Source organism: Blennius ocellaris (genome assembly GCF_963422515.1).
Source record: "Blennius ocellaris genome assembly, chromosome: 23".
In the NCBI taxonomy this organism is placed as follows: Eukaryota; Metazoa; Chordata; class Actinopteri; order Blenniiformes; family Blenniidae; genus Blennius; species Blennius ocellaris.
The window spans coordinates 16684423-16711126 of record NC_137672.1 but is presented as its reverse complement, the minus strand read 5'-3'; the positions used below and the strand labels follow the sequence as shown (position 1 = coordinate 16711126).

The 26704-nt window shown below is 43.2% G+C and overlaps 1 protein-coding gene across 1 annotated transcript; it reads left to right on the top strand.

Moving 5' to 3' along the window:
• Positions 1 to 26495, top strand: htr2cl1 (5-hydroxytryptamine (serotonin) receptor 2C, G protein-coupled-like 1; the record flags this gene model as incomplete). Its single annotated transcript, XM_080519416.1, has 6 exons — positions 1 to 424; positions 11202 to 11402; positions 21876 to 22039; positions 22605 to 22668; positions 23118 to 23353; positions 25923 to 26495. The coding sequence occupies 6 exons, from the start codon at positions 1 to 3 to the stop codon at positions 26493 to 26495; spliced, it is 1662 nt and encodes a 553-aa protein (XP_080375542.1).
• Positions 26496 to 26704: the final 209 nt, after the last annotated feature.

The window sequence follows — 26704 nt, the reverse complement described above, 5'->3', positions numbered from 1 at the left end:
ATGGGCGGCCCTCCCCTCCTGGGAGGCTTCAGCACCACCACCTCCTCCCTCGACGTCGGGAGTCGGATGGCCTGGCCGAGCAGCAGCCCCCTGGACTTCAACCAAACCCTGTCGTGGGGCTTGGGACTGGGAGGCGGTGCAGGTGCAGGTGCAGGTGCAGCCGCCATGAGTTTGGGCAGCTTGGACAATGCCACCACCCAGGAGTCGGTCAGCAGGGCGGCGATCAAGGAGAAAAACTGGCCGGCGTTGCTCATCCTCGTCATCATCGCGCTGACGATCGGCGGGAACATTCTGGTGATCCTGGCGGTGTCGCTGGAGAAGAAGCTCCAAAACGCCACCAACTTCTTCCTGAGGTCTCTGGCCGTGGCGGACATGCTGGTAGGCATCCTGGTCATGCCGATCTCCCTCATCAACATCCTCTACGGTGAGTCACCCGCACCTCCAACATGGCTCTGTAAGATTTTTAAGTGTAATCACGTAATTTTGTTGAGCTATCTCTACTAATCTACTCCTAGAAGTCCAAATGTCAATGGACTCCATTTCGAGTTCTTTTTAAACTCCATTAAAAAAGCCGAAAATCAGTTGAAATTCATTGTAATTCATACAATACTGTCCCTATTGAGATATTTCAATGTACACCCAAACCACCATACCAGCATGTGTTGGATTTTCAATATCCTCCTCAGATTCACAAAAAAAGTATGTTTTTGTCATAGTAGTTTTCTTTGGGACCACTTTCAACTACAGTTGAGGGTAAGTGTATTACTCCAAGCAGCTCAAGTAAATGCAATTACAACTACACGTAGTAGTAAAATGTGCATTTATGGTAAAACTCTACGGACCCTTTCATAAGCTACATAAGCCAAATTGTGCTGTCAGTCTCGAAATCTAATAATGTCCCTTCCATCCATCTTTGTCCAGCTGGAGCCGATCCCAGCTGATTGTGAGCGAAGGCAAGGCAAACGTGGCGAGACAGTCGCATTTACAGATACAGGCCGTTTAGAGTAGGAATTCACAGATACCGACATCAGACCAAAGGGTGTCCTAATAGATACCCGGTACATCAAGTACCACATAACGTAAAGTGTCACTGCATCCCAAGTCACCATTTACTCTCAATTGCATGCTTTGTGTTGTGTGAGGAAATTGGAGGACTTGGAGAAAACCCACACACTGGGAGAACATGCAAACAATACATAAAAAGGATCCAAAGTCCATTTTCAAACTGTGGCTATGCGAGATAAGAGGTGAGTGTCGGTATTCTGCTTTTTGACCTTGCTACTATAAAAAAGTATGTAGAATATTTTTGTGGGTTCTCCCAATTATTAACAAAAAGTATCAGCATGTCATCTGATGAATCAGTCATGTAAATTATAGCAAGGTTTTACTGTATGGTCAGAATCTGACTGCACAGGACATAAGCTCCTTGCAGCCTTTTGTCTCTTGAGTTTATTTTGTCTTTTGCTGTTTTGTCATGTCCGTTTTCTGAATGCGTAATCCCATTATACTTTATTTGAACACGGTCCTGTAAACATTGTTTACTCTCTGAAACCAGAAGCTGCTCCGTGCTTAAGTGCTTGTCGTTAATGATTTCCTGACACTGTCCTACTTTAATCTTTAATAGGCGAGACGTACTTCATCCGATATTGAAACAATACTCTGCTGCGGAGTTGTGCCCCTGATCTCATGCGCCCGCCCACTCAGCAGCTGTTTGGCAGCACACTGTGACATCCGCTCTGTCGTTATTCTCAAAACATTTTTCGGTCCAATTATTAAAAGGGATTCCTGCTTCTCGGAGACGCCGCACGCTGTTATCCTGCAAGCGACTCGAGTCGCCGCGCGGCAGTTTGATAAGTGCGATATCACAGCAGCTATCGACTCCGGCCCGGGAATCTGCATTAAACGCCCACATTAGCATAATAGGACGGCGGTGCTTTAACGTCGACAGGTATGTATTTAATTTCCTCTCGGAAAGTTTAGCGACACTTTAAATCTGCGAAAGGTTATCTCAGCCGGGTCTCTGCATTTAACGCCTCAAACAAGAAGTACTTTTCCCCACAGTGTACCTGTAAATGTCACCGGCGCAGAACTGATCGCTGCACCAAATAGCGTGCGAGGAAAAACCTTCCTCGGCGGTGTACTCAACAGCTTCTGACCTTTTCGCGGTTCGGGTGACGTTAATGGTCGCATCACGTCGGTCGCTCTGTTTGGAACTGATGTCGCGTCCGCAACCCATTTAAAATGATATTAAGGAATCCGTTTGGTATTGTGAGAGGGGTGAAAGCGATTCAGCACCACAGACGAAGATGTTACACACACGAGGACACGTTTAGACCCACGTCCGCATTTTTGTCAGTGGCTTTGAGCAGCGTCGTCGTATAAACGGACACCCTAAACCAAAACAAAACTTTGAAAACATCGCGTAAACGGAGCCTTAAAGTCTTTTGAAGACGTGTGAAGTTTGAGCTTTTGAACCGAGGCCAAATTGAGTCTTTAAGAATCTTTACGCAAGCTCTTTCACCACTGACCTAATGATAAATATATAATGTGTCTTGCCATGTCAGGGCTGTCACATAGATCTTTTATTAATCAGGGCAGCCGCCATGTCATCATCAATATTGCATAGCTTTGCTTTCTAGGTGCTTTTGCATTTCCGCTTTGAGGAAGTCATGTCGGACAGCACTCAGACCGGCATTCGGAGGTTCTTGAGACTTGAGGATACTGACGACCGGGAAGAAAGTGTGAAAGCAACACCTGACATGACTGAAGTTCGCCTGCTTGCGCAGTTTCTTTTTCCTGAAATCCGATGATTCCGGACGTTTACAGCGAAGCACTGGAGAAGCTTGTGTACAGTTTCCCCCGGGTTCAAAAACGGATTTAAATCAATTCCATTTCAGTTTGGTTTTAGAAGAAGAAGCGTAGTAATTGTAGATTTCAACATGTAAAAGTGTGTGAAGCTGTCCTGGTGCTCAGAATAAATCATAAATGAAAAGTAAAACTCTTCTTGTTAAATCATATTTTTATGACTGGATTTGCTATTTGTAGTATTCAGATGATTCAAATTTGTAAATTAAGCTGAAGTTGAAAATATAAGCCTCTTAAGGCTTAAGTCATTGCCAGTCATATATTTCAGTATTGTAAATACTAGAACACTATTTATTTGAGAACTCACTTGTTATCACCAAGGTCCATTCACTTGAATATTTTAATGTATCAAATGTTGTTTTTTATAGTAAATAGTGTGTTTTGTTTTCTTGGCTGTGATGTTATTGAGAAAAGACAACGGTTTTCCATTTTTTTCCCACCTTCCAAGCAACTCTATTAATTTTACCCATAATGCCTGTTGTTGAGCTATAAGGAGTTTTTTTTTTATACCCAAAAATATGATTTCAAACTGCCTCAGGCTTAAAAGAAGCCAAAATGAAGTCCTTTGATGGGCATAATAAATGAAAATGCATCAAAACCAATGTGCACATTGCGTTTGTTGATGCTTGGCATCTGATTTTACCTCCAATGAGTTCCTATGATTGCTAAGGCCTTCAGCCTCTTTTAGCCTCGAGCAATTTCCAACTCCTGACGCGAAGAAGAAGTTGTATTTCTGCAGCAGAGAGGGTTTATTGAAAGGGTTGGGCTCACTCAAAGTAAAGATACGAAAGATACCTACTTGAATCTGCATTTCACCTTCGCAGATTTAATGGATCTGCATTAATATATTTCTGGTGTATCACCTGATTTCTACTGGAATTGTTCTGTTTCATCTCTGACGTATACCCACATCAGCCATAAAGATCATGGCCACCTGTCGAGGGCTTGGACGACACACAACCTTTGAAGGAGTCATTTGGCACCAACATGTCAGGAGTGTAAAAGCTAGTATGCTTCTAACTGCTGTTTTACTGTGGGAATTGCTGTAATCTTGTGTTCAGATCGAGGTCTCGGTGCTGTGGTTTCCACACACAGTTCACACTGTGCAGACTCATCTGCAGACCTGATCGATCCCTCTTTTGGGGACCCCTCCCCCAAATCCTGGTTCTTGACGCTTCAAGTCAAGTCAAAACCTCCATGGTTCAGATGTGTTTGTCCAGCACATCCTACAAATGCCCAAATACATTGAGATTTGGATAATTAGAAAGCTGATCAACACCTCATTGTTGAGATATTATAAGCCGATCATTGGCTCATTCGGTACAGCCGGTTGTCTTCCAGTCTGATCCGAATTCTGATCAATCATCTCCTCCTCCATGTTCGAGGATCATTAGAAAAGACACGGAACGGCAAGTTGCTCTGAATGTTGGTTGAGCATCAAGTATTGGTGTGAGAGTCTGAACGGGTTCACATGATAGTTCATTTAAAGTGCTTTAAAATGTCGCAAGCAGTAAAATGAACTATAAAAGTTCAAACCAATCTCACCAAAAGCAGTCCGTTTACTACTGTTCCTTCATTGGACCACGTTTGAACCACAAGAGCTGCAGTTCTAAAGAATCTCTGGTCCAGTTTTCTTTCGATCACGTCGCAGTCGGTCATTTTTCTGCTTCTGACACTTTGAGGACTAAATAGTCGCTCGCCATCTACTATAAAAAGGTCACTAAAACGTGGCATGACGGAGATGATCCCTTTTCTGAAACAAAAACAATGCGTTTTCACTTGAAACTTTGTGGGTCTTCATGTGCGAGTTCCGCCATCCCTCATTTTAGTTTCCCCCGCCGTTCTCTTGTATGCTCGACACAAGTTGTTCTATTGACGCTTTGTGGCTGTCAGGGCTCCTTCAGGAATACTAAGCAGGACAGGGAAGGTTGATTGCTGCTTAATGAGGCGCGTATGGTCAATGGACACACTCACTCGCACACTGCGTATGTCTTGAGTTGGAGCTGCCGCCGCCGCTGATTGCTCGCTGGTCGTAATCAATGTTTCACGCAAACAAACAGACTGGGGGGGGACACACACACAAAAAAACCCTCTGAGTCTGTCGTATTAGTATGCACAGACTGCACATATAGTCTGAAAGTGTGTGTTTCAAAATACAATCTCCCAAAAGAGCACCAGTCCCTGCAGACACACCCACTCACCTGCTCATACACTCATCTGGATCAATACCTGCAGTGTTTGTCCGTCAGACCAGTGCGTGAAAGCATCGATCGTCACCGCTCGCTGAGCGACAGACCACACACACACACACACGAATACTGACACCCACCCTGCTGCATCACAAAATGTTCTCGCACCATTTAAATTGACAATGAATCACTCCGATTATGGTAATGATGATGACAACGATTGTAATGACGGCAATTATTACATGATGATGAGACGATGCGAATGGTAACATGGCAACTTTCCCTTTCTTTTTAATTTTTCTTCGCACATTCCGTTTTTGGGCAAATGTCTTTATTACGAGACACTTAGACGCGTTGATGAAGTCTCTATACACAGGCAAAGTCAATCGGGACATTTTATTGTGCTTTTGTCATAAAATCATGACGGCAGCACACTTCAACGGCAAAATAAGTCCAATCACGCCGCGATCCGAACACATGGCCTCTGCAGCTCATCAGCCGGGGCGCATGACGATAAAGTGGGATAAATTGCAGCAGAGGACGTAAACAAACACATGAGCCTGAAGCTAAAGGTCACTTTGAGTGTTGAGGAGTTCTGCTACTGATGAACTGCTTCACGTCGCGTCCGCTGAGTCATCTTTGGTTGGAGGTGCAGGGTTTGTAAATCAGAGGTTGTGACGATTGAAATTTACAAGAAAAAAAAGCTTAACGGAAAAAAAAGGCTCTGAGGAAAAACTGCCAGAACAGCTATCATGGCTAAAATTGTTTTATATATAATGGTATAATAGTTTTAAAATATAATGAATCACTGGAGTAGAATCTACTCATGTAAGTGGGAGATGAGATGGTATTATAATTATACATATATATTATATGTAATACAATTCCATAGATAACAGACACGCCGAATGGCAGGAGGTTTGATTTACCCCTTGAATTGTAAAATGTTTGCTGGTAGGAGGGAATTTCCTGCTCTATGCATATTGTTGTTTATTTATTTGTAGAGTACAGAGATATTGTGATGTGTGTGTCCAACCTGCTGAGTCGTCCTCGCGGCTCATTCCTCAAGAGTTGGAGGGTAATTGTGCCTGAACGACTTGATACTGTTGTTCATCCCCAGGTGGCCAGTTTCGTTAAACTTAATGCAGTGAGGAGGTCTTTCGTTGGAAAATGAGTAATGGCGGTTTCATCTCCCGTGACGCGACTTGAAGAAGTGGCTGCGGGACGAACTCCGTCACCCAGATAATGTCTGGAATTTCCATTTTACTTTACCGGCGTTCTCGCGTTTGTTCCATTCATTCACACTGCGATCTTTTAAATGGAAGACGGGCTTATCAGATGAGTGTCATTCCTCTTCTTTTGGCTCGTTTCCTTCCTTTCCTCTTCCGTTGCGTGGTGGTTTAAGCGATAATAAAACACTGATAATATATGAGGCGATGAAATTGCTATTTTTTTTAAATTTTTTTGCAGGTTGGACATAAAAAAGCCCAACATGTCTCACCCCAGGTCCCACTGTCAAAGATTTTAAAAAAAAACCAGTGAATGAATTAATATAAAGCAAATAATTCAGATGACAAGGGAACGGGCGGCAGGATGGATAAAGGAAAAAGAGAAGCAGAGAAAGCAGCAGAAAGGCGGGTGTGATTGTTGAGGACTCAATTAAAGGACGGAGAAATTACACGCAGGAACATGCAGACTAAAAGTGAGCGACCTTCACGGTCAACTTAATCAGTTATCGCTGCGGGCCATCAGCCTGAGCTGGACACACACACACACACACACACACACACACACACACACACAGACACAGACACAGACACACACTGACTCAACATGTTAAATAACATTAAGTGTCATTTCTGCGTTCATGAACAGGAAACAGGATCTTCACAAACACAAGAGTCCTGTTATTCAAAATACAGTGAATTAGAGTCGACTAACATCGTACTGAGTTCTACAGAAGGAAACAACTGATGCACATCAATGGAAATAATAGAAAATAGAGCTCAACAAGTATGCAAGTAGGTTTTAGTAACATATCTTTGACATGTTTCAATTGGCTTTTTCCATCTTCATCAGAAATATTTTCCTTTAAAAAAAAAAAAAAAAACTCACTCATTTTAATACCAAACTAATTAGTTCCGTTTTTTTCTAGTTTCCCTACGTATTGAAGTTATTTGCAGAAGGCGGTGGATTTCCAAAGTTAACTTTCAGACCCGAAAAGACACGGAGGAAACAAGGAAATAAGGAAACTTGTGAGATCAGGAATGTCAAACACCACAAACTTTTAACTGGAGCTGTCAAAACTAATGGATTAATCCATCATCATGATTAATCTGATTAAAACATCCAATGCAATTAACCCATCGGCAGTGCAGAAGTAAGGTTCGTGTCACCAGATTAATTTCTCACAACTCTCTCGCTAAAACGTCTAAACTGGCTGCAGCAGAGCCAAAACGAGGACCGACTCTGCAACTTCAAGCTTATTTCTCGCCTCAAATATTTTCCATATTACTCTTTGCTGAATTTTTTTCAATCATGAAAGAGAAAGTTTGTGACCGAACTGCCATGTTGGTCCAGTTTGAACCCCGAGTTGATATGTCTCGTCTCGAAGAACGTCAACAAGGTCATTTGTCTTGGTAACCAGCCTAACAGGTACACATTAATGTGAATGAATGGTTGATTTTGAAAGAGACGAATAGTTGAAAGTGGTTCATAAACATGTTTAGTGCAGATGTATCCCCGTATTTCTTGTGTGCAAAATTAACCACAATTGATAGAGCTAGAAAAATGAATTATATTTAATCACAGTTAATCTAAATTAATCCTCTGTGATTAATCTGATTAAAAAATATAACATTTGGCACTAGTTCGTGCTCAAATATTGATTAAAAACCAAAATATTTACATAAAATTAATTCCCTCACTCTTTTTTTTTTTTAGTTAAACATGGGGCTTATGTTGATTTTGAGTTATTCCATCTCTGTTGATCTCCGAAAAAGTTGGCTTTCGTTTATTTATCGTGGAGAGCTGGCGTCATTTTCTTCAGCTCTCCTTTTTTTTTTTTTTCTTCCCTCCAACGTATTGGTTGATTAAATCATCTTGTAAAACATGAACCCCGAGTGCCGGAGAAACGGCATATTATCTCCAGTTTATTTTCCCAGAAATTCCACCTCACCTGCCAGTTGAGTAACACCTTGTGATTCAGTGTGTGTGTTTGTGTCATGCACTGCCCCCGACAGGTGTTTGACCTCTGGAAAAACTTATGCAATCTGCCTCCCACTCAGCGACTCACACACACCCAGGCCAGTGTGTGAGTCACTCCACAGGCATCACATGCAAGCTGGACGGGCGGAATGAAGCAAGGACCCGTGCTCTGTGTTTGTACGTGCACGACTGCGCACGTTTCACCGCAGGTCTCGTCTTCCGCGAGACAGTAAATGAATAAATAAACGCACATTAATAGCCGCGGGCGCAGAAAGACGCAGAGGAGGCGGCGTGTGCCCTCTTTAGAGAGCTGACACAGCTGGAAATGAAACATCAAGGTGCAGATGTGCACCATCAGGAGCGATTTCCTCCACATCGCATTTCACTGTGTGAAGTAGGATGCGCACGGGGCAACTTCTAAATGAAGTTTTGAAAAGCGGATGAGGTGATTTGTCTGGAGACGTTGGGTTTTGCTACGACCCCGTTATAAACCACAGATCATGGGTCAAATACAAAATAACCAGTATGATTTGATTGATAGTCGCAACAACACAATGTCGTAAAAGTGAATTGTACTAATATATTTTGGGATAGTTTCTTACTTTTTTAAATATTGTTTAGCCTCCAGAGTGTCATGACTCCCAGTCCGTATTCGCCTGGGAGTTTTATTGTGAATTAATCTATAATAGTAATACACCTTGGTCGTCTGACGATACGAATGTCCGTGTTCTCCCATTCTAATGTTCATAGCATATTGTTCTCTGCATGAATGTGTGTGTAGTTTCATTGCAAAAACAAATAACACTGGTACCTATGACACTTTCAAAACATCACTGAGTAAATGTGAAACTTTTTCTTGAAACACTTGAAACGTTGTCATGGAAAGTAAAATAAATGCACAAAAACGAAAGGGAATTTGCCGGTATGTCAAAAACAAAAGCTGTCATTATTCTTTTAATGATGATCCATTTAAAATTAGAATAATCGGGCTTTTTAATCATATCAGATTTATTGACAAGATCTAGTTTAGCAGCAGAGAAATAAACTGCCAAAAATAAATGTCCTCACTCCTTGAAGCATTCAAACTACACACCAATATGCATGAGGAATATTTATTGGATTTTGATAGTTTTAATCAATTTTGTCTACTACTTTATGTTGTATTTGTCGTCCAAGCAGACGTCTTCCATAAAACTACCTCTTGTATTCCTGTTTTTTTTTTGTTTTTTTTAACTACCCCCAGTGCCGACAAAGTAGAAAGTGATTTTATTTCATAACATCAAAAAATCGTGTCCCATCGGAGGTTTGGAGGACACTTGGACCTCCCATGTGGAACGAGGAAAAGGCTGAACGAAAAAGAAACAGCCTTTCACCCCGAGGACCGACATGACTGGTCGTTTTTAGCATCACAGGCCTTACTGTAAGCCCTCCGCTGGCCCACGAGGAGGTAAATGGCTATTTTACTCGCAGCGAATCAACTGTACCATAAATACCATAAAGCAGAGTAAACGGGTTTTTATGTTCTGTAATGGCATTCCAGTGGCCCTCAGGTCTCACGCAGTACAATCGTCCAACATTTCACGACTTGAGAATTTTTTTTACCCCTCCCTCTTTCTTCAGCCATCAAATCAAAATAAATCCAGCTAATTTAGTATGCACAGGGGTCAAGTGTCGTTTTTTTTCAGCTTATTAAGTCTCATTTCGCTCCTGGAAGATGGCCGGCACTGGTCTGCTGGATCCCGGTTCACCGTAGGACAACTCGGTGGAGGTAATGACCGAGGACTCTTCCTCCCGCTGGTGTCGGGCTCCATTAAGCAACTTTATGGTTACAACTCCTCTTTATCTTGCTCTTTATCTCGATCTGCTTCTGCGTCTTTTGTCCCACATGAATTCCGCGCTCAGTATCTCGCAGCAACTTAATATTTGTGTGTGCTTTTTGACTTTGCGTTGTAAAAGTCTGCCGGTGAACCGTGGCTGAGCGTTATGTGGGATGCAGGCGGCCTCTCTGACAGGCTTGTATCTTTTGAATGAACTTCACCTTGCAAAACACTTTGAGAAATGCAGAGCAAGAGCTGCAAATTACAACATATTCCTCTTCATAAGATAACAGATTGGGTTTTTTTTCTTCATGTTTAGCACAATCGATAGGAAGTTATGTCGTCTGCGCACACGTGAGTAGAACAATAACGACATTATTGAAAGTTGAGTCTCCGTAGTAGCAATTCAACTTTGTTCATAGCATATTCTTCTCTGTGTGTTTATGTGTTTTTACGTAACAGAATCAAACAATTTTCCCTTCAAAGCATTTAAACATGCATCAAACCTAAAGTCTGAGATTTAAAAAGCTGCACAGCTGCAATTACAAACTTAAAAAAATAAATAAATAAACACGCATGTCAAAGAGTTCCTCTGATGTTTTGTATGTACAGCTTAGCTTGCACTGACGAACGGGAACAATGTGTACGTTGAAGAATATCTAAACAGTTTTGCATTCCTTTTGGGATCAGTTATATGCAAACTAATTATCCCCTCTTAACCTCTATTCTCCAGCGGTACATTTATCCATGTAAACATCTCTGCCTAATTATCCCAATCATAATAATCACAGTAAACCGTATAAACGCTGTAATCAAACCGATCGCCCTCGCCTGAAGTGTCGTGGGACCGGGGAAATCCAGGTCATGTAAAGCCTGCCGCGACTTGTTCTTTGATGCTCTTTAATTAATTGAAGTTTATTCAACCTCTCCGCTGTGCGTCTTAAGCCTTCAGACTCCGCTGTCCCCGACGACTTTCACTCAGCCAGGTCCTCGGAATAGATTGAACGTAATGACATTGCTGCTTTGAAAGGCGGCCTTAAAAAAAAAACGTTTTCCATCAGCTGGAATTGACGAACTGCATGTTTCACCACTGGTGTTCTCTCCGTCTTTTGCCCCCCTGCAGACTACGCCTGGCCTCTCCCCAGCGCCCTGTGCCCCATCTGGATCTACCTGGACGTGCTGTTCTCCACCGCCTCCATCATGCACCTGTGTGCCATCTCGCTGGACCGCTACGTGGCCATCCGCAACCCCATCGAGCACAGCCGCTTCAACTCCAGAACCAAAGCCATGATGAAGATCGCGGCGGTCTGGACCATATCTATAGGTGAGGGAGGCGCACGTGCGACACGTTCCCTTCGACCTGACCCGTCGCGGCGTCTCCGTCTGAAGGCGTGCCAGAAATGTCAACCAGGGATTCTTTTGAGACGTTACCACCTTTCATCAAAAGTGCTTATATCCTGATATAACACATCTAGTAAATCCAACGTACTTGGTGTAACGACACATTTAGTTGCTGGTGGTTGTCGTATTGTGGCAGATGCACACAAACAGTGCACGGTGAGTGATATTTAAAGTCAAGCTATTCTGCTTAAAATGCATTTGAACCAGAAGGCCTTTAATATCTACTGCGTTTGGTGAGTTAGTTCCCTTCGAGTCTAAATATAAGTGGTTCAAGCCCTGGTCTTGAATCATCCATTTCAACCTGAAAAGACTCAGAACACGGGTATGCGATAGAAGAACTTTACTGGATTAAGAGGTTATTTTAGCACTCAGGCCTCGGCGTAAGACTGCGATAGCAGCGGATGCATAGACGCGATGATCTGGGATTATTCTTCATTAGCTGGGCGGAGGAGATCCGCGGCGGGGATTGTCTGCCGCTCGTGGGCGTGCCTGCAGACGAGCGGTGGTTGGACGATGGCTGGAGGTCGGTCTTCCAGCTAACCATCGGCGTGTGAGTGTTTGCACGACTGGGTGAATGTGACCAACAGTGTAAAAAGCACTTTGAGGCTGATGAAGCAGTGGAAAGGCCAGTTTGCAGGAGTGTAATTTAAAAACCTTCATCCAAGAAATTAAAATTTTACTCTTGGTAATAAAGTCAACTCTGGACTCGGACGTCTTTCTGTGAGGAGTTTGCACATTCGCCCTGTGGGGTTAAAATGAAAGTCGTGAAAGTGAGTGCATGTATTGTATATTGGTTTGTTCTTAGTTGTCTCGATTAGGCAACATTATGATAATATGATGGATTGAAAGAGCGACTAATGACTGCCGGCTATTCTTTACACGAATTGATCCTCCTCTTCAATATGAGAATCTGTTTAAAAAGTTTAAAAAAGTTTAAAAATAAAAACTAAGTGTTGAATGCCACTACAATGAAAACTGCCTCTTCTCTTTCGATCGATAACAGTCAATGAAAGCTCAAATGCTTAAAACATCTAGTTATTACCTCTTCCGGAGCATGCAAAACCCATAAAATGTAATTTTTTTGGCCCGTTCAAAAATCTGTGCTCATGCAAGGTCCGTGGGGATTTTACTTGCATTTTGTAATTTTCTGCCTCAGTGCTGACATCGCAGAGCTCGATTATCCACTGAGATGACCGCTTGTCTCATAAAATGTAATGTCCTTGTAACACTCGACAATCCAGTGAATGCTTTTAATTGAAAAACGCCACCGATTTCTCCGCCTTTGGAGTCGTATGCGTTTGCTAAAATGAGAAAACAAAAAGGGGTGTTAATTAAAAGTCAGTTCTTCAAGTGAATGAATTAAATCAGTCTGTGAAATTATTTAAATGAGGCGAGATGATAAATAGAGATCAATCAGTGTGAAATGTACCTCTTTTTTTTCTCTCCCCCATAGTCGGCCATTAAAACGTGGCTACGAAAGACGATTTTAAGTCGACGCGAACCATAAAACTCCCTTCATTAGCAGGACGTCCACGAAAGGACAACGAAACGACTTTTCTTCGTTTTTTTTTTTTTTGCACCACAAATACAGTATCCGTTTCCCCGCGTGCTTTAAATGGCCTGAAACCCTCAGCCGGTGTGTCACGGACGCGTTTATGGTCATTTCTAAGGCTGGATTTGTAGTTTGTGGTTGTTTTAGGTTTCTTTTCTTTTTCTATTTTTTTTTTTATTGTTCAGCCTCCCTGTTAATGTGACCATTCCCCGCAGGCCTGTACATTGTTGCCAGATTGATGGTTGTTATTAAATTTAACGACTTTTCGGGATCCGCTCTTACTGTCTGCAAAGGTCCTCCCAGCACACCTCCTTATTTTCTGAAATACTGGAGACAGTGTTGGTTTGTTGACGCTCAGAGCGTCGGCAGCCGCATCGTTACAGTTAATATTCTAATCCCTGACGGCCATCACCACATATTTTATATACGTTTTTTTTTATCAATAATGAAGATGAAATTATACAAATGAATGAATTGTGTTGTATTTTCAGAGTAGCCATGAGATGTTATGAGAATGAGATGCATATAGTGTGGGTGAATGTTCATCTACCGCTGCATTAAGTCATTTAGGATATTCCAGGTAATTGCAGCAAAAATATCTTCTTGACTGGATATTTTAGGTCCATATTTCAAATTTGAATCTTTCCAACATGACAAAAACAAATCAAAACACATAAAGGGAAGCTAATACAAACAACCTTCAACAGTGTTGAAAATCTCAAGAGAATACCCAATGAGATACACAAAATATCTTCACTACAAAATCTGTTTAGTGGCTGTTTAGTGTTTTCATTCAAATCAAATCAAGCAAACAGTAGGAGCCACATTCATGCTCAACAAAAGGGCAATTTTACAAATAATAGTTTTTGTGTGGCTTCAGTTTTGCCATTTTCTAGTCATTTATAACACTTCCATACTGGAGACTTTAATTTGCATGGTGTCGTGGTGTTTTCTGTTTTTGAATAGTATCCACGTCAGTGGAAGTCATCTATTGCTTATTGTTGACAGGTTTCTAGGATAGGGGTGATATTGTACCAAATAATATTTTGGGGGGGGGGTTTTCAAATAGTAATATGCTTCCTCATACTTGGAATCTGTCCTCTCTCTCCCTGGCTTGTTCCAATGTTAAAAAGTCAGAAATCAAACCCTATATAGTCATTTCCAGTCATTGTTTTACCAATCTGTCAAGGTAGGCTCCTCCCTTTGACTCCTCCCACAATTAGGCAGCTCTGCTCCGGCACATGGCGCCACGAGAGGAAGTACTTCCTCCTCTTCGCAAGATGAGCATGTACGGGCGGAGCCAGTCCAGCTCACACAGACACAGCAGATTCTGAATGCAGCTCCTATGATCCAATGTTCAAATGGGGGAAAAGGAAGGAAAAGCTGGATTTGGAGCAATAAACTGTAAATACAATGTATTTGGACCAACAAGACCAATGTGAAACTGTTAAAAAATGTATAATATGACCCCAAAAGGAGAATTCCAACCTCTCCTTTGCTGTTATTGTTGTATAACTTTGGTCTTCTTCTCATCCCTCCCATGAGAGGTGCAGGTGGGGTGCACTGACATCATTTTCTTTTACTCATGCCACCATGGTGAATTGTCTGATTCTCCCAGGACTTTGGGCTGCGGTGGGAATGCAGGCAACGGTGCTCAAAGGAACTTTGATGGTTACTTGAACAGTCACATGGCTTTTCAGAAAGTCCTGGCATGGTTTATTCATTCTTCCTTGATGCTGCTGCGAAGAAAGCGCAGTAGAGGTGGACAGTTTACATTCACAACTCTGCAGTTCTCAGTTTTTTACATCCAAGCCAGTTGTAGTGTAAAGGATTATGAATGAATGAATGGTTTATTTTGGTTCTAGTTCCAGTGCAACAACTGAATTTTCCACATTCAGTTTATAGTGTTTAAAAGTTCACGTGCATGTTTTTTTTTCTCCTTTTGTCCAATTTCTGTAGTGGAAATGGGTATAGGATAAGGCCAAGGCTTATTTTTGCCTGTGCGTTGGTAAAGTTACCCCGGACACCAGTGATGCAAGAGAAAAAAACTGAAAAATATAATACATGTTTTACTTTATAATGAACATGTTGCCTCCACACCCTCGTCTGAATGACTGCACCCCTCCTGTCAAAAATCTCACCAGGAGGTCTATTTACTGGCTGCTCTCAATCATATGATGGGACTTTAATTGGCACATGAAGGAAAAGTAAAAAAAAAAAAAAGCAGTCCTTCCCTCTCTGCTGCCTCCTTCATCACTTGCTCTCATTTTCTTTTTCCAGCCTTTCTTCTACAGTTGAAGCAATCGTTTCTGCTGCGTAATGGCTCGGAGTCTTCAGCCTGTTCAGTGTGAGTGCAGGGGGAAGGTAGCACCTCCCTCGAAGGCGAGTCTGGAGGGATCAGATGACTTTTAGAACTTTTCTCTCCCTCGGCTGGTCTGACCTCCGGCTTCTGTCGATGTTGTTTTGTGCCCTTTAAGACCCAGGAGGGCTTCCTCTGTCTCACAACACACACACACAAACACAAACACACACAATGTGTCATTACATCCTATGACTCTACGGTAAATAGATCTCCCTTCTTTTAGTGTCTGAACCCCTCTGGTGGAGACGGATGCATAAGCTTTATTAAATGTCTATTTAATCAGATTCAAATGTGAAACTTAAGGATGGTCATTAAAAAATAATGAATGAGATGAGATGAGGGATTATCTATATTAAAGAGTATCTGTATCAGATTAGTAAATCATTAAGCGAGTATCAGTCTGCTCTTTCTTTTTTTAATCTACAGTTTTCAAGGTAATTACAACAACATGGACATTTTCAACTGCGTGATGAATGATCGGCTTTCTTCCATTTCCTGATACTTTCTTCCACTTTTGTACGGATTAGAAAATCGCACGTCCCAGTAAGAGACGCTCGTCTGAAATCAGACTCGCCAACACTGCGATAGTTTCCCGCGGAGTACATCTTGCCAAGATGTTGTTGTTGAGATTATTTCTTGCAAAGCTTCATGGACCAACTGGCTCGATTGACTGATTTCTCCAGGCGCCCGCTGAATTATTATTTTTTTTTCTTCTTCCTTGACTCACTGCTCATTCATATCTTTCTACTGTAGAAATCCCCATCTTTTCCCATCGGTACTTCCTTGCCACCCCCCCCCCCCCCCCCCCAAGAGGTTCTGCACCACAACACTGAACCGTGATTGAGGTCTTAGAAGGCTTACAGCAATCAATGCTAAAGGATTAGCAACCGAACATCCAACAGAAAAACGCACCGGCAGATTTTCCTGCCACTTCTTTGCCCGTTTATTTTCCAGCAGTTTGGGCCTCTAAACCCCCCCCCACCCCCCAACCCCACCCCCCCCCAACCCCACCCCCCCCTCCTCAGATCTACCAGAAGTGGTACCTCTGCACTGAAATCCCAATCTGAACCACAGCTGCTTCCTTTATTTGTGGTGGATTTTAAAACGCAGAGCGGTGGTCATGCATGAATTACCCCGGGTGTTTTGGTTGGTTTTTTGTGTTTTTTTTTTTTTTTTTTTGGACCACAGCGAGAGCTCTCACACGTTTTCGCTGCTCATGTTGTACTTGTCAGAGGAGCTGCTTTGAAGTCAGGTTGTTGAGTCAGGGTGAGAGCGTAGTGTTTGTTCCCGGAATGTGTTGGATGTGGTGCTTCTCAGACCAAGGACCAAAAAAAATAAATAAAAAATACAAGCGCATATTGATTGTCTTCCAGCCTTTGGACCGTGGCCCCGTATGCATCCGAGCGAAACGTTTCACCCGGGGAAGATTGAAAAACCAGAACGTCTGACATCAAATCTTTACTTTGCCCAGTCCAGTTTGGATTATCGTCGTGAATCGGGCCTGTTTTGCAACCGGAAATGATAAACAGGACGTGTAGTGAAGGAGGAAACTGGTGTGAACCAGCTAATTTACATGGCCCTTTTGCTTCGTGACTCATGTGGTTGTAAGTGCAAGTAGAATTCAGTGTGGCGGATCGTTTACGTCCACCTCGTTGCTCTGAAACAGGAAAACACCAGATGGACGTGATTGTTTCTTCACTCGGTGTGATGTATTTGAAAAAAAAGCACGTAGCTACTCTCTCTCGCCCTGAAGTCTGTAGTGACGTCCTGCAAACGTCGTCATTACCGCTGGAACATCTGTGAGTAAACGCTTTCAAAGGCTTTTGAAACAGGCCGCAACAGATTGTGGAACTTTAGAAGGAAGTAAAAACTCGGAGATGCATCAAAGACAAGAAGTGAGGTGTGGCATTCTTTCACATTTAGTGAACAATAGCTAATAATGGACTTTTTATTAACATGGCTGTAGATGTAGTTTACTGCATGATCTTGAACTCCATACAAAATAGCTCTACATTTGCTATCGCAACCGATTTACTCCTGTTCTGTGTCTTTTTTGATATCGCTGTTTTGTAGATGGACAGTAACACGTGATGACTCCGTCCATATCCTCCTGGGACTTGATAGTTTAACAGTTGATTCGCCTGTAACAGCAACTTCATCATCTGTCCATAGGAATGTCGGTGTCCTCACTATTGTTGATGTTTAACATAGTTTTATTTTTTTTTTTTAAACCAACACCGCCCACTAGTGGCACAACATACTAACTACATCAATTCCAGCATTCCTGTCTTGTAAATTGACTTTTTTTTTTTAAACGTAAAAGGTAAAACTTTTCTGAAATGAAAACACAAAAAAAAGATATTTTCACTTGAAACATTCTGCCTACAAAACCCCACAAAGCACCTTACAATTTAGGAGGAGGGGCTTCAAAATGTACATATTTGATGCTGAAATAGGACACAACCCTCAAGCGAAGGTCAGAGTCACAAGATATTTGGCATTAATCTGTAAGAACAAGGGAAATGGTGACAACGGAAATGTTTTTTTTACCGGTCACAGAAGACAAATATGTCAATTTTCGATAGAAACCAAAACAACACAGTGTATTTTCCAGAAAATTGCTTTGCCTTTATAAGTTGTGCCTCAAAAGTTCCCCTTGACAGATCAAGTTAATTGACTCCCCTCAAATATTGGAGCGGCTGGTGTTTTCACCCCCCCCCCTTTGAGCCCCTGAACCACCAGCTGTCTTCCCCATCACGGGAAATCCCCCCGTCTTTCTGCTGGCATTTCCTTGACCCCTCTAAAGGTTCTTCACCGCTACACGCCGCTGTGATTGAGGTCTGCGGGGGCTTACGGCGATCAATGCTGAAGGATTAGCAGCGAAACATCCCTCAGAAGAATCCTGCAGACTTTCTCTCTTGTCTAATAACCCGCCCTGTTTGATTTGGAGGTTGGCTCAATCCATCTGGATTTGTAGGAAAAGAATAAGGGAAGCTTACATAACGACGCATTATGCAAGATGTTATACCATGGCAACACGTATAGTCCTTGATTGTTAATGTGTTCTTAAAGTGACACCTCAACTTATCCTAGTTCCAGACTTGTTCAAACGAGTTTAGATTTTCATTTGTTTAGAGTAAAAGAAAATGTGTTGGGAGTAGTTCAATAGTAAATTAGCTTTTGTTCTTGTGTTCTTGCTGGATTCCTTATGATAAACGTTATTCCTGAAGTTAATTAATAATTAATTGAAGTAATTAAAGTATAGGCTTTTCTTGAGCTGCAGCACTTATAGTATAGCTAAAAATCACTATAGCTATAAATCCCCCCCGATCCTCTTCAGGGGGAATCCAATGGACATACAATTTACTTTTTCAGGCACTTTATGTGCTGCGAGTTTTTATTCAAACGTATTTTCTTTCCATTGCATCAAATGATTCATGTTCTAGGATGTACCGCAGATCAAATAGCTATAAAAGCGTCATGATCACATGTTTACAGGCTGGATTATTCTTGTTATGCAGAGCAGAAGTTTACTGAACAATGCACATGCATCATTATTCTACACAACTGACTTTTCTTCTTCTTTTGGATTTAACGGCGGTTTGCATCTGCGAATGTTAAAATACCGACATCTGCTGGTTCTATCGCGCTGTTAGTGCAGAAAACTCTATAAAAAAGGAGGAAAGAAAAGAACAAGGATGACCATCTGGTTTCCGGCGTCGAGCATATTTAAGCCTTGTAGATTTTTCGTATGTTTACTTTTTAGATGTTGCATTAAATTGGTTGTGTTATCTGAAGTCCCGGCTCTCGGAACACTGGGAGGGTGGATTTTGTCACAAATGGTGGTCAGTTTACGGCAGCTGTCGCAACGAGATCAGCTGAGTTTGCGCAATTTGTTAAAATGTTACTGCACAGTGCGGTAGAAAAACGTGGATGGAACTAGCATAAAAAAGGCGCGGGCTCTGTTGTCTGTATTTATTCTAATGTAGTCTAAACAGACACCAATTCTCCTTGGACTCCTTATGTGTTTTCTATTTCCAGCATTACCGCCATCGCTTTCATTTAAGCCGTAAAGCTCGAGTACGCAGAGCGCTTTTACATAATCTGCCGTGCGTGGAGTCAAAGCCCCCCCCCCCCCCCGCTGTGACTCGCTGGTGTTGACTCTCAGGTTCACGGTGGTTTGTGGGGATCACGAGGGGGTTTGTAGAGCAGCTCAAACCCGGTGATTTCACAGATCCCCATCTGTTGTTACAGTAAATCTTCCTCCAGCAGCCGAGAACAGCCTCTGACGGCGCCGCGTGGCGATCCGACACCGAGCGAGTGCGTCTGTGCAAGGCAGCGTTGAGTCCGCCGTGCGCTCTGTGAGTTTACAGCGTCGGTTTTGCAGCTGGAGTTTGAGGCAGATCACCACAATCACTCAAGTCAAATCTGCTCCATTTAATAGTTTGTATTTGTCAACGATGGCGAGGGCACAGACATTCCTATGGGCAGACGGACCAAGTCGCACTGTGTTCACGAGTGACTCGACTATAAAACTAGCAAGTTCCAGGGGAATTTGGACTGAGAGTCATGATGTGACGCCGCCATCGTTGTTATTTTCCATCTACTCATGCATGCACTATTTGTTAAACATGTACGGCAGCAGCGTTTTCAAAAAGTTGGGTTGTCAGTGGCTCCGAGTGCCGTTACCATGGAAACAGGGCCTCAAATATCGACGACGACGAAGCCTTTGTTTGTAGATCAGTCCCCTCCACACGCTGTGTGAGGAGATTTTGACTCTTGCAAGACTTTTCGACAGAGTCATTGCATTGACAACTAATGTGGACAGTCACAGAAGTAAAGTGGTTTGATTTAGTGCAAACACTTTCTTCGCCTGCGCTGTGATTACATTAGGGGGTGGGGGGGTGGGGGGGGTGGGGAGGGTGGGGGGGGGAGGAACCGCTGCTGCTGCTGCTACTCCGAACTTGCAAAGTTGAGCCGGTTAGAAACAGGATAAATCGATGCAGTTCGCACTCATTCCAGCCCACACAGTTCTGAGCGGAATGAGATATCCTGACTCGTCAGCGAAACACTCCTCTGCCCAGACGCTTCATACCTTCATACCGAGACCCCCCCCCCCCCCCCCCAAGTATGTCTCGGTAATAAAACAGGACTGGACTGCAGACTCTTCCACCAGGGAAAGCTCTTTGAGATCATTTTTGAGTCGGTGTTCTAATCACAGGTCAGGAATTCAGCTCAGTCTTCAAAGGCTTGTTCTAGCCTCGGCCTTTTATCAGCGTTGTCGTCTTGCAGCACCGAGACGCCACAGCGAAGCCCCATTACACCCAGAGAGTGTAAGGGCTCAAATAATGTATTGATTTATTACCTGTGTGGCCCTTGTTATGCTCCTAATAACTTACTTCACAGCTGCTTGTCCTTATTTACTCTCATTATCATAAAAATAGAGTCTTTAAAGACTTGTGTGAAAACCAGTAACGATGTTTTTGAGCGATCACCGGCAGATAGCGCTGCCTTTTCTGGCCATGATTTATGGTTATAAATCCATAATGACCCAATGTGTTCCCATGCAATGACTCAGGCCCTGAGTGTGTGACTCTAAAGTCATTATTCTCTCCCAGGAAGCTTGAAATGACTCCACGCAATGCTCACACTCCAATATTAACCTGCGCTGTGTTAGTGCTTTAATTTGAAAGAATCTTTTTCAGACATAGGGTGCATTTGTCTTGATGACTGATTTGAATTCATGCGAATTCGGTTCAGGAAATAAAAAGTGCGTATCGGAGCAGTTTCCAGTCACCGTAATGTCGCTGTTTAGACGACTTCACTCTGATGCTGCAGGCAGAAAATCTTCCAATTAAAGACGAGAGGGTCAATCTCTGGAATTAACAGCACTCCGTGGATTTGCTTTTATGTTTTGTGTGAAGTCGAGACATTAAAGAGAGCAAAATCTACAGCTCGTCTCCCAGCGGGTTTTGAGCTTTATGCACTTCAAAAGGGAATTATGATATGGGGTGGAGGAAAAAAGAAACACTCAACTATGCTACATGCTGTTAAATCATTAATTTTGATTCATTGAAACTCAAATGTTGAAATGTTCTCAACTTACAGACTAGTTAGCACATGGATGGATGGATGTTGTTTCCAATACATATTAATGTATGGATGTATGGCTATGTAGACATATTGAATAGAATGATAGAGGGATGTTATCAACAGGATATTAGTTAAAATGGTAGAGGAACACTGTTCATATATGTTGGATGTAAATACCCGCAAATTAAATCTGAAAGTCTGTATTTAATTCTCGTCTGGATTGTTTGTCAAACCCACTGGGACGACGTACAAAGCTGACAGGGTATGGTAATCAGTATGAAATGAAACAAACCAAATTCTCACCGCTCTATTATCGCAAAAAAAAGTGTCGTATCGAAATACGAGAAACACGACGTGTTGAAAGTTCTTCCTCTTCTCTCCCCCCTCAGGAGTGTCGATGCCCATTCCCGTGATCGGCCTCCACAACGAGGACAAAGTCTTCGTCAACGGCAGCTGCGTCCTCAACGAGGAGCGCTTCATGCTGATCGGCTCCTTCGTGGCCTTCTTCATCCCCCTGGTCATCATGGTGGTGACGTACTGCCTCACCATACAGGCAGGTCTTTGTGCAGCTTCAAGAGGCTCTAATCCGGCCCACCATGTGATTTATTTATTTATTTTTTTAAGTATAAATATGAAAACTGACAGAGGCTGATTTAAAAACACTTAGATCGTCAAAAATGACATTTAAAACCGGCCTTGGTCAGAATTAATTAATGCAATCTGTGGAGGTTCACATAACACAACACCTTTCACAATAAAGGTGTCCAATTTATGTGAAGTGATACTTTAGACACGTAAACTCAAAGATATTTCCAGATGATGACAAATTGTTTTAATCCTGAATAAAAATACGACATCCAGATACAGGTGACTGAGGGTTTTTTGTTGTTTTTTTTGCAAATATAATAATATCTGATTAACTTTAATATGTACATTTCAGAATAGACTGGTTACAAAAGGATCAAAAGAAGGAAAGACTTTGACATTTGTCCATATCTGCAGTTTAATATGTTACATTTGACTTGTTCGGCCCTCCAGAGGTCAGATCAGGTTGATGTGGCCCCTCAACTGGAATGACTTTGACGCCCCTGCTCTAACGCGAGCGCTCTCGTCTCCAGGTGCTCCAGAGGCAGGCCACCGTCTTCCTGTACGAGGCCAAGGCTTCCTCCCAGCAGCCTTTGCACACACCAGCAATGACGAACACACTGCAGCCTCCACCCAGCACCTTCCACCTTCCTCAGATCAACACCCTGCCTCCCCCAGACTCACAAGGTGAACGCTCGTCGGATGAAGTCGTCTTTGTGCTGGTCGGGAAAATCCAGCGACGCCATCGTCCAGTGGAATCGGCGGATGAGAATGAAATTGATGAATTTACATTAACTTGTGGTTTGGGTATAAAGATGGCCATAGATGTGATATTGCGTGAGGCATTTCCTCAGCCGGCTCACCACCATCATGTGCTCAATTTACTATAAGAAACTTTTTAAGCCTAGTATTTTCCATGAAAACCCTTTTTCAAGATCCATTTCAATTTTTGCATTCATATCTGCCTTAACCTTAACAGTGGATTTTCGTTTTGCCGATCCTTTCGGGTAAAATCTTGAATTTTTCACGTTTTGCCCCTCCCCCAGAGTTGAAGGCCCCGCCCCCCCAGAGCAGACGAAACACCCTGAGCTGCCTGAAGGGGGCGGAGCCCAGCATCCTGCTCAGCGCCTCCACCTCGGACAGCATCAGCATCATCCCCAGCTCCGAAGTGGCGTCGCAGCTCAGCTCGCCCGCCGCCGGGCCGGGCCGGAGCGACACGGCCGGTTGCCACGGGCGACGGGGGATGATGCAGGCCATTAAAAACGAGAGGCGGGCGTCAAAGGTGAGAACGGGGGGACGAACTCCACCAGGATTGTTTGATTTGAACACACCAAACACAAGTCTGAGATGTGCGTAAGATTACAAAACACATTTTTTTGATGTTGTAACCTCTTTACGTACTTCATCGTGAAGTGATGTGCACGTCGTGTGTCACAGCAGTAGTGGGATCCTGTTTCTTCCCGTTCCATATATAACCTTCAAAGTCGAGGCGACACAGCCTTGTATATGTAGGATGATGTTGTTGCTCATTGGCTGGGAAAAGTGCAAAAATGTCAAAATTGTCTGAGGAAATGCTGAAAAATAAGGTTAAATCCTCTAAAATCAAGAAAATGTAGTGAAATGTCGCCCATCCTAAATTGTAATTGAAACTTCATAAAAAGCAACCAAAGACACAGCTTATCGTTCTATATCAAAACTTTATATTAAACTGTGTTTGCCTCGTTTTAAAGTTTAAATGTTTTTTCCATGTGATTCGATGGAACGCGACAAAAATGTCTCTTTTAGTCATAATGGTTACAGACTAGAGCAATTTGGCTTTAGTGCCTTGCTCAGTGACTCTTCAACATATGGGGGCTCAAACGTGGCATCAGGGAAATCTTTTCCCACTGATTGAAACTCAATTTTCTCGACTTATCTCTGTAGGGATTCGTCCATGTGAAGCTTCCAGAGAGGCGTGGATTATCACCTGCAGTCAGGATGAAAAATAGCTCAATTTTACTGAATATAGTATTCAAGTTGATGGTTTCTTTTCTTACAAAATGTTCCCGTCTTAAACCAACAGACACGCAAAATAAATCAGGATTTCCCAGTTTGGTCTTTTCAAACAGGGATTTGCTTCGGTCATAATAAAGGAGGCAGTAATCTACTGAATGAAATTCATCCGAGATGAAGGTTATCACTAAGTGCTGTAACTATGACGATCAAGCCTCGTGTGTGTGTGTTGGGGGGGGGGTTTCAGAGTGACTCCCAGACGTTTCCTCACGGCGAGTTTCAAATGTCTCCTCTGAAATATTTAGACGAGCTGGTGTTATCAATCCCGCACAGGCACAGAAGAAGAAGCTTGAAGTGGAGCCGGAGTCACCGGGTGTTCGGGGGGCGCTCAGCAGTGTCTCCGGGAATTTTCCCCATAAATTTTGAATGAGGACCAAAAGCACCCGTACACCTATATGAAAAATTTAGATTTGGGTTGGGAGTGGCGCAGTCGAACACCTGAACCTGTGCAACACATTTTTAAAAGAGATGTTTGAATGTTCGCATAGTGAACAAATGACCAGTGGTCCTGCAGTGGATCCCACAGCACATGATGCTTCAAAATGGGAAATTAATGGAAAAATGTACTGCATAGACAGTACATTTACGCTATTCTGATTTACTTGTTTGAGCTAATCCATCAGACTTTATTTGTACATTGGTTTTGCAACAACTTGTGGTTTCCCAAAGCACTTTACTTTTAGTAAAACACTACATCATGTAGAATGCATGAAAACTGACAGAATATGAGGGCAGAACATGACGAACCTTAAATTTTGAATTAAACAACTGTGACTTCATGTCTCAGTTCACCATGTGCCGTACAACCGTGATTTTTATTGTATTTACATTTTTATAGGCATAAAACATTTGGCCACATGTAGATCTAAATTGAGTTGCCGTTCATATTATGATCAGAATAACTTGTCAAAGTGGCCGTCAATCGAGTTGCATTCGCCCCCTGATGGTCAAATAAATATATCGCAGTTAATGTCACGATTTCCCACAGGACGGCTCTGTTCTCCGGACCGTACGTTTGACACCTCTGCTCTAAACCAGTGTTTTTCAACCTTTTTTGAGCCAAGGCACACTATTTTGTTTGGAAAACTCTGGAGGCACACCACCACCCGAAAATGTTAAAATGTGAAACTCTGTAGCCTCTATTAACAATATAAAGTCATTCTCATCAAAGTTTTATCAACAGGAATCAAGTAAATACAGACAAAAAGTATTTCCCAATGTCTCTTTTTTAATTTTTACTCACTCAGTGTGAAACCTGGACCTGATGGATGAAGAGCTGAGATCCTGGTTCACATTCTTCCTTTTCAAAAACTTCTCCATCACTGACACAGTACTTTGATACAAGATGGGAGCAGCGCAGGTGGTGGTGATTAACGAGACTGACGTCTGTTAAGTTTCGATTTCACTGGCAAATTTATGTGCTGCCATCTAGTGGCGAAGAGTATTTATACATGATTACTCTTCAACACACTGCTCTCACAGCTTACAGCGGCTGAGAGCAAATGATTTTTAGAAAAAAATGTGAAATTGGATACTTTCCCACGGCACACCTGACTAGATCTCGCGGAAACACCAGTGTGCCGCGGCACAGTGGTTGAAAAACACTGGTCTAGACCATCAATTCTATCAAGGCTGCTCTTGACACATCTTTAAACAAGGACATTCAATGTATTTGCATTATATGTAGTAAAAGTGAGATTTTGAAGTTCTTGGGGTTCATAAGTCATCATAATTTCAGGTTGAGACATGTGGCAATGACCGAGAATGACTTTTCGTCACCTCCCTGCGTCTTCCCTCAGGTCCTGGGAATTGTCTTCTTCCTCTTCCTCATCATGTGGTGTCCCTTCTTCATCACCAACGTCACCTCCGTGCTGTGCCGCGACTCCTGCAACGAGACGCTCCTCAACGACCTCCTCAACGTCTTCGTGTGGGTGGGCTACATCTCCTCCGGGGTCAACCCCCTGGTCTACACCCTCTTCAATAAGACGTACAGGAGGGCGTTCTCCAGCTACATCAGGTGCCAGTACAAGGCCGGCGCCAACGCGGCCGGGCAGGGCTGCAAAACCCTCCTGGTGCCGCCGCCGTGCCCGTCGCACGCCGTCACCCCGCTCCTGATGGGCGGCCACGGGAAAGCCGGGGTGGACCGCAACAGTAACTGTCGCAACGGAGGGCGGGGGGACAACGGGCGGCTGGCGGTGGACCCGGAGGACACCACGGACGACGGCACGCAGGTCGGCGTGGCGTCGCAGAGCCTCTCCGAGTGCCTCAACGTGGGCATGCTCTCGGAGACGGAGCCGGAGACGGAGCTGGAGCACGACCTGTCGCTCATCAGCTACAGCTCCGCCTCCAGGGAACACACGAGCAGCGTCTGACTGAGCGACTTGTCGTGTTTTTTTTCCTCGTCTTCTTTTTTGCAGCCCGCAGACGGCGGGCCGCCGCCGCTCTCGGAGCCTTCCCACCGGCTTTCAGAGGCCAAAAAAAAACAACAAAAACCTGTGGTGAAGACTCTCTGCGTTCTGGGGGGGGGGAGGATCTTTTCCTTTCTCCACGAGGAAGCCAGAGCCCCGACAGTGAAAGAGCG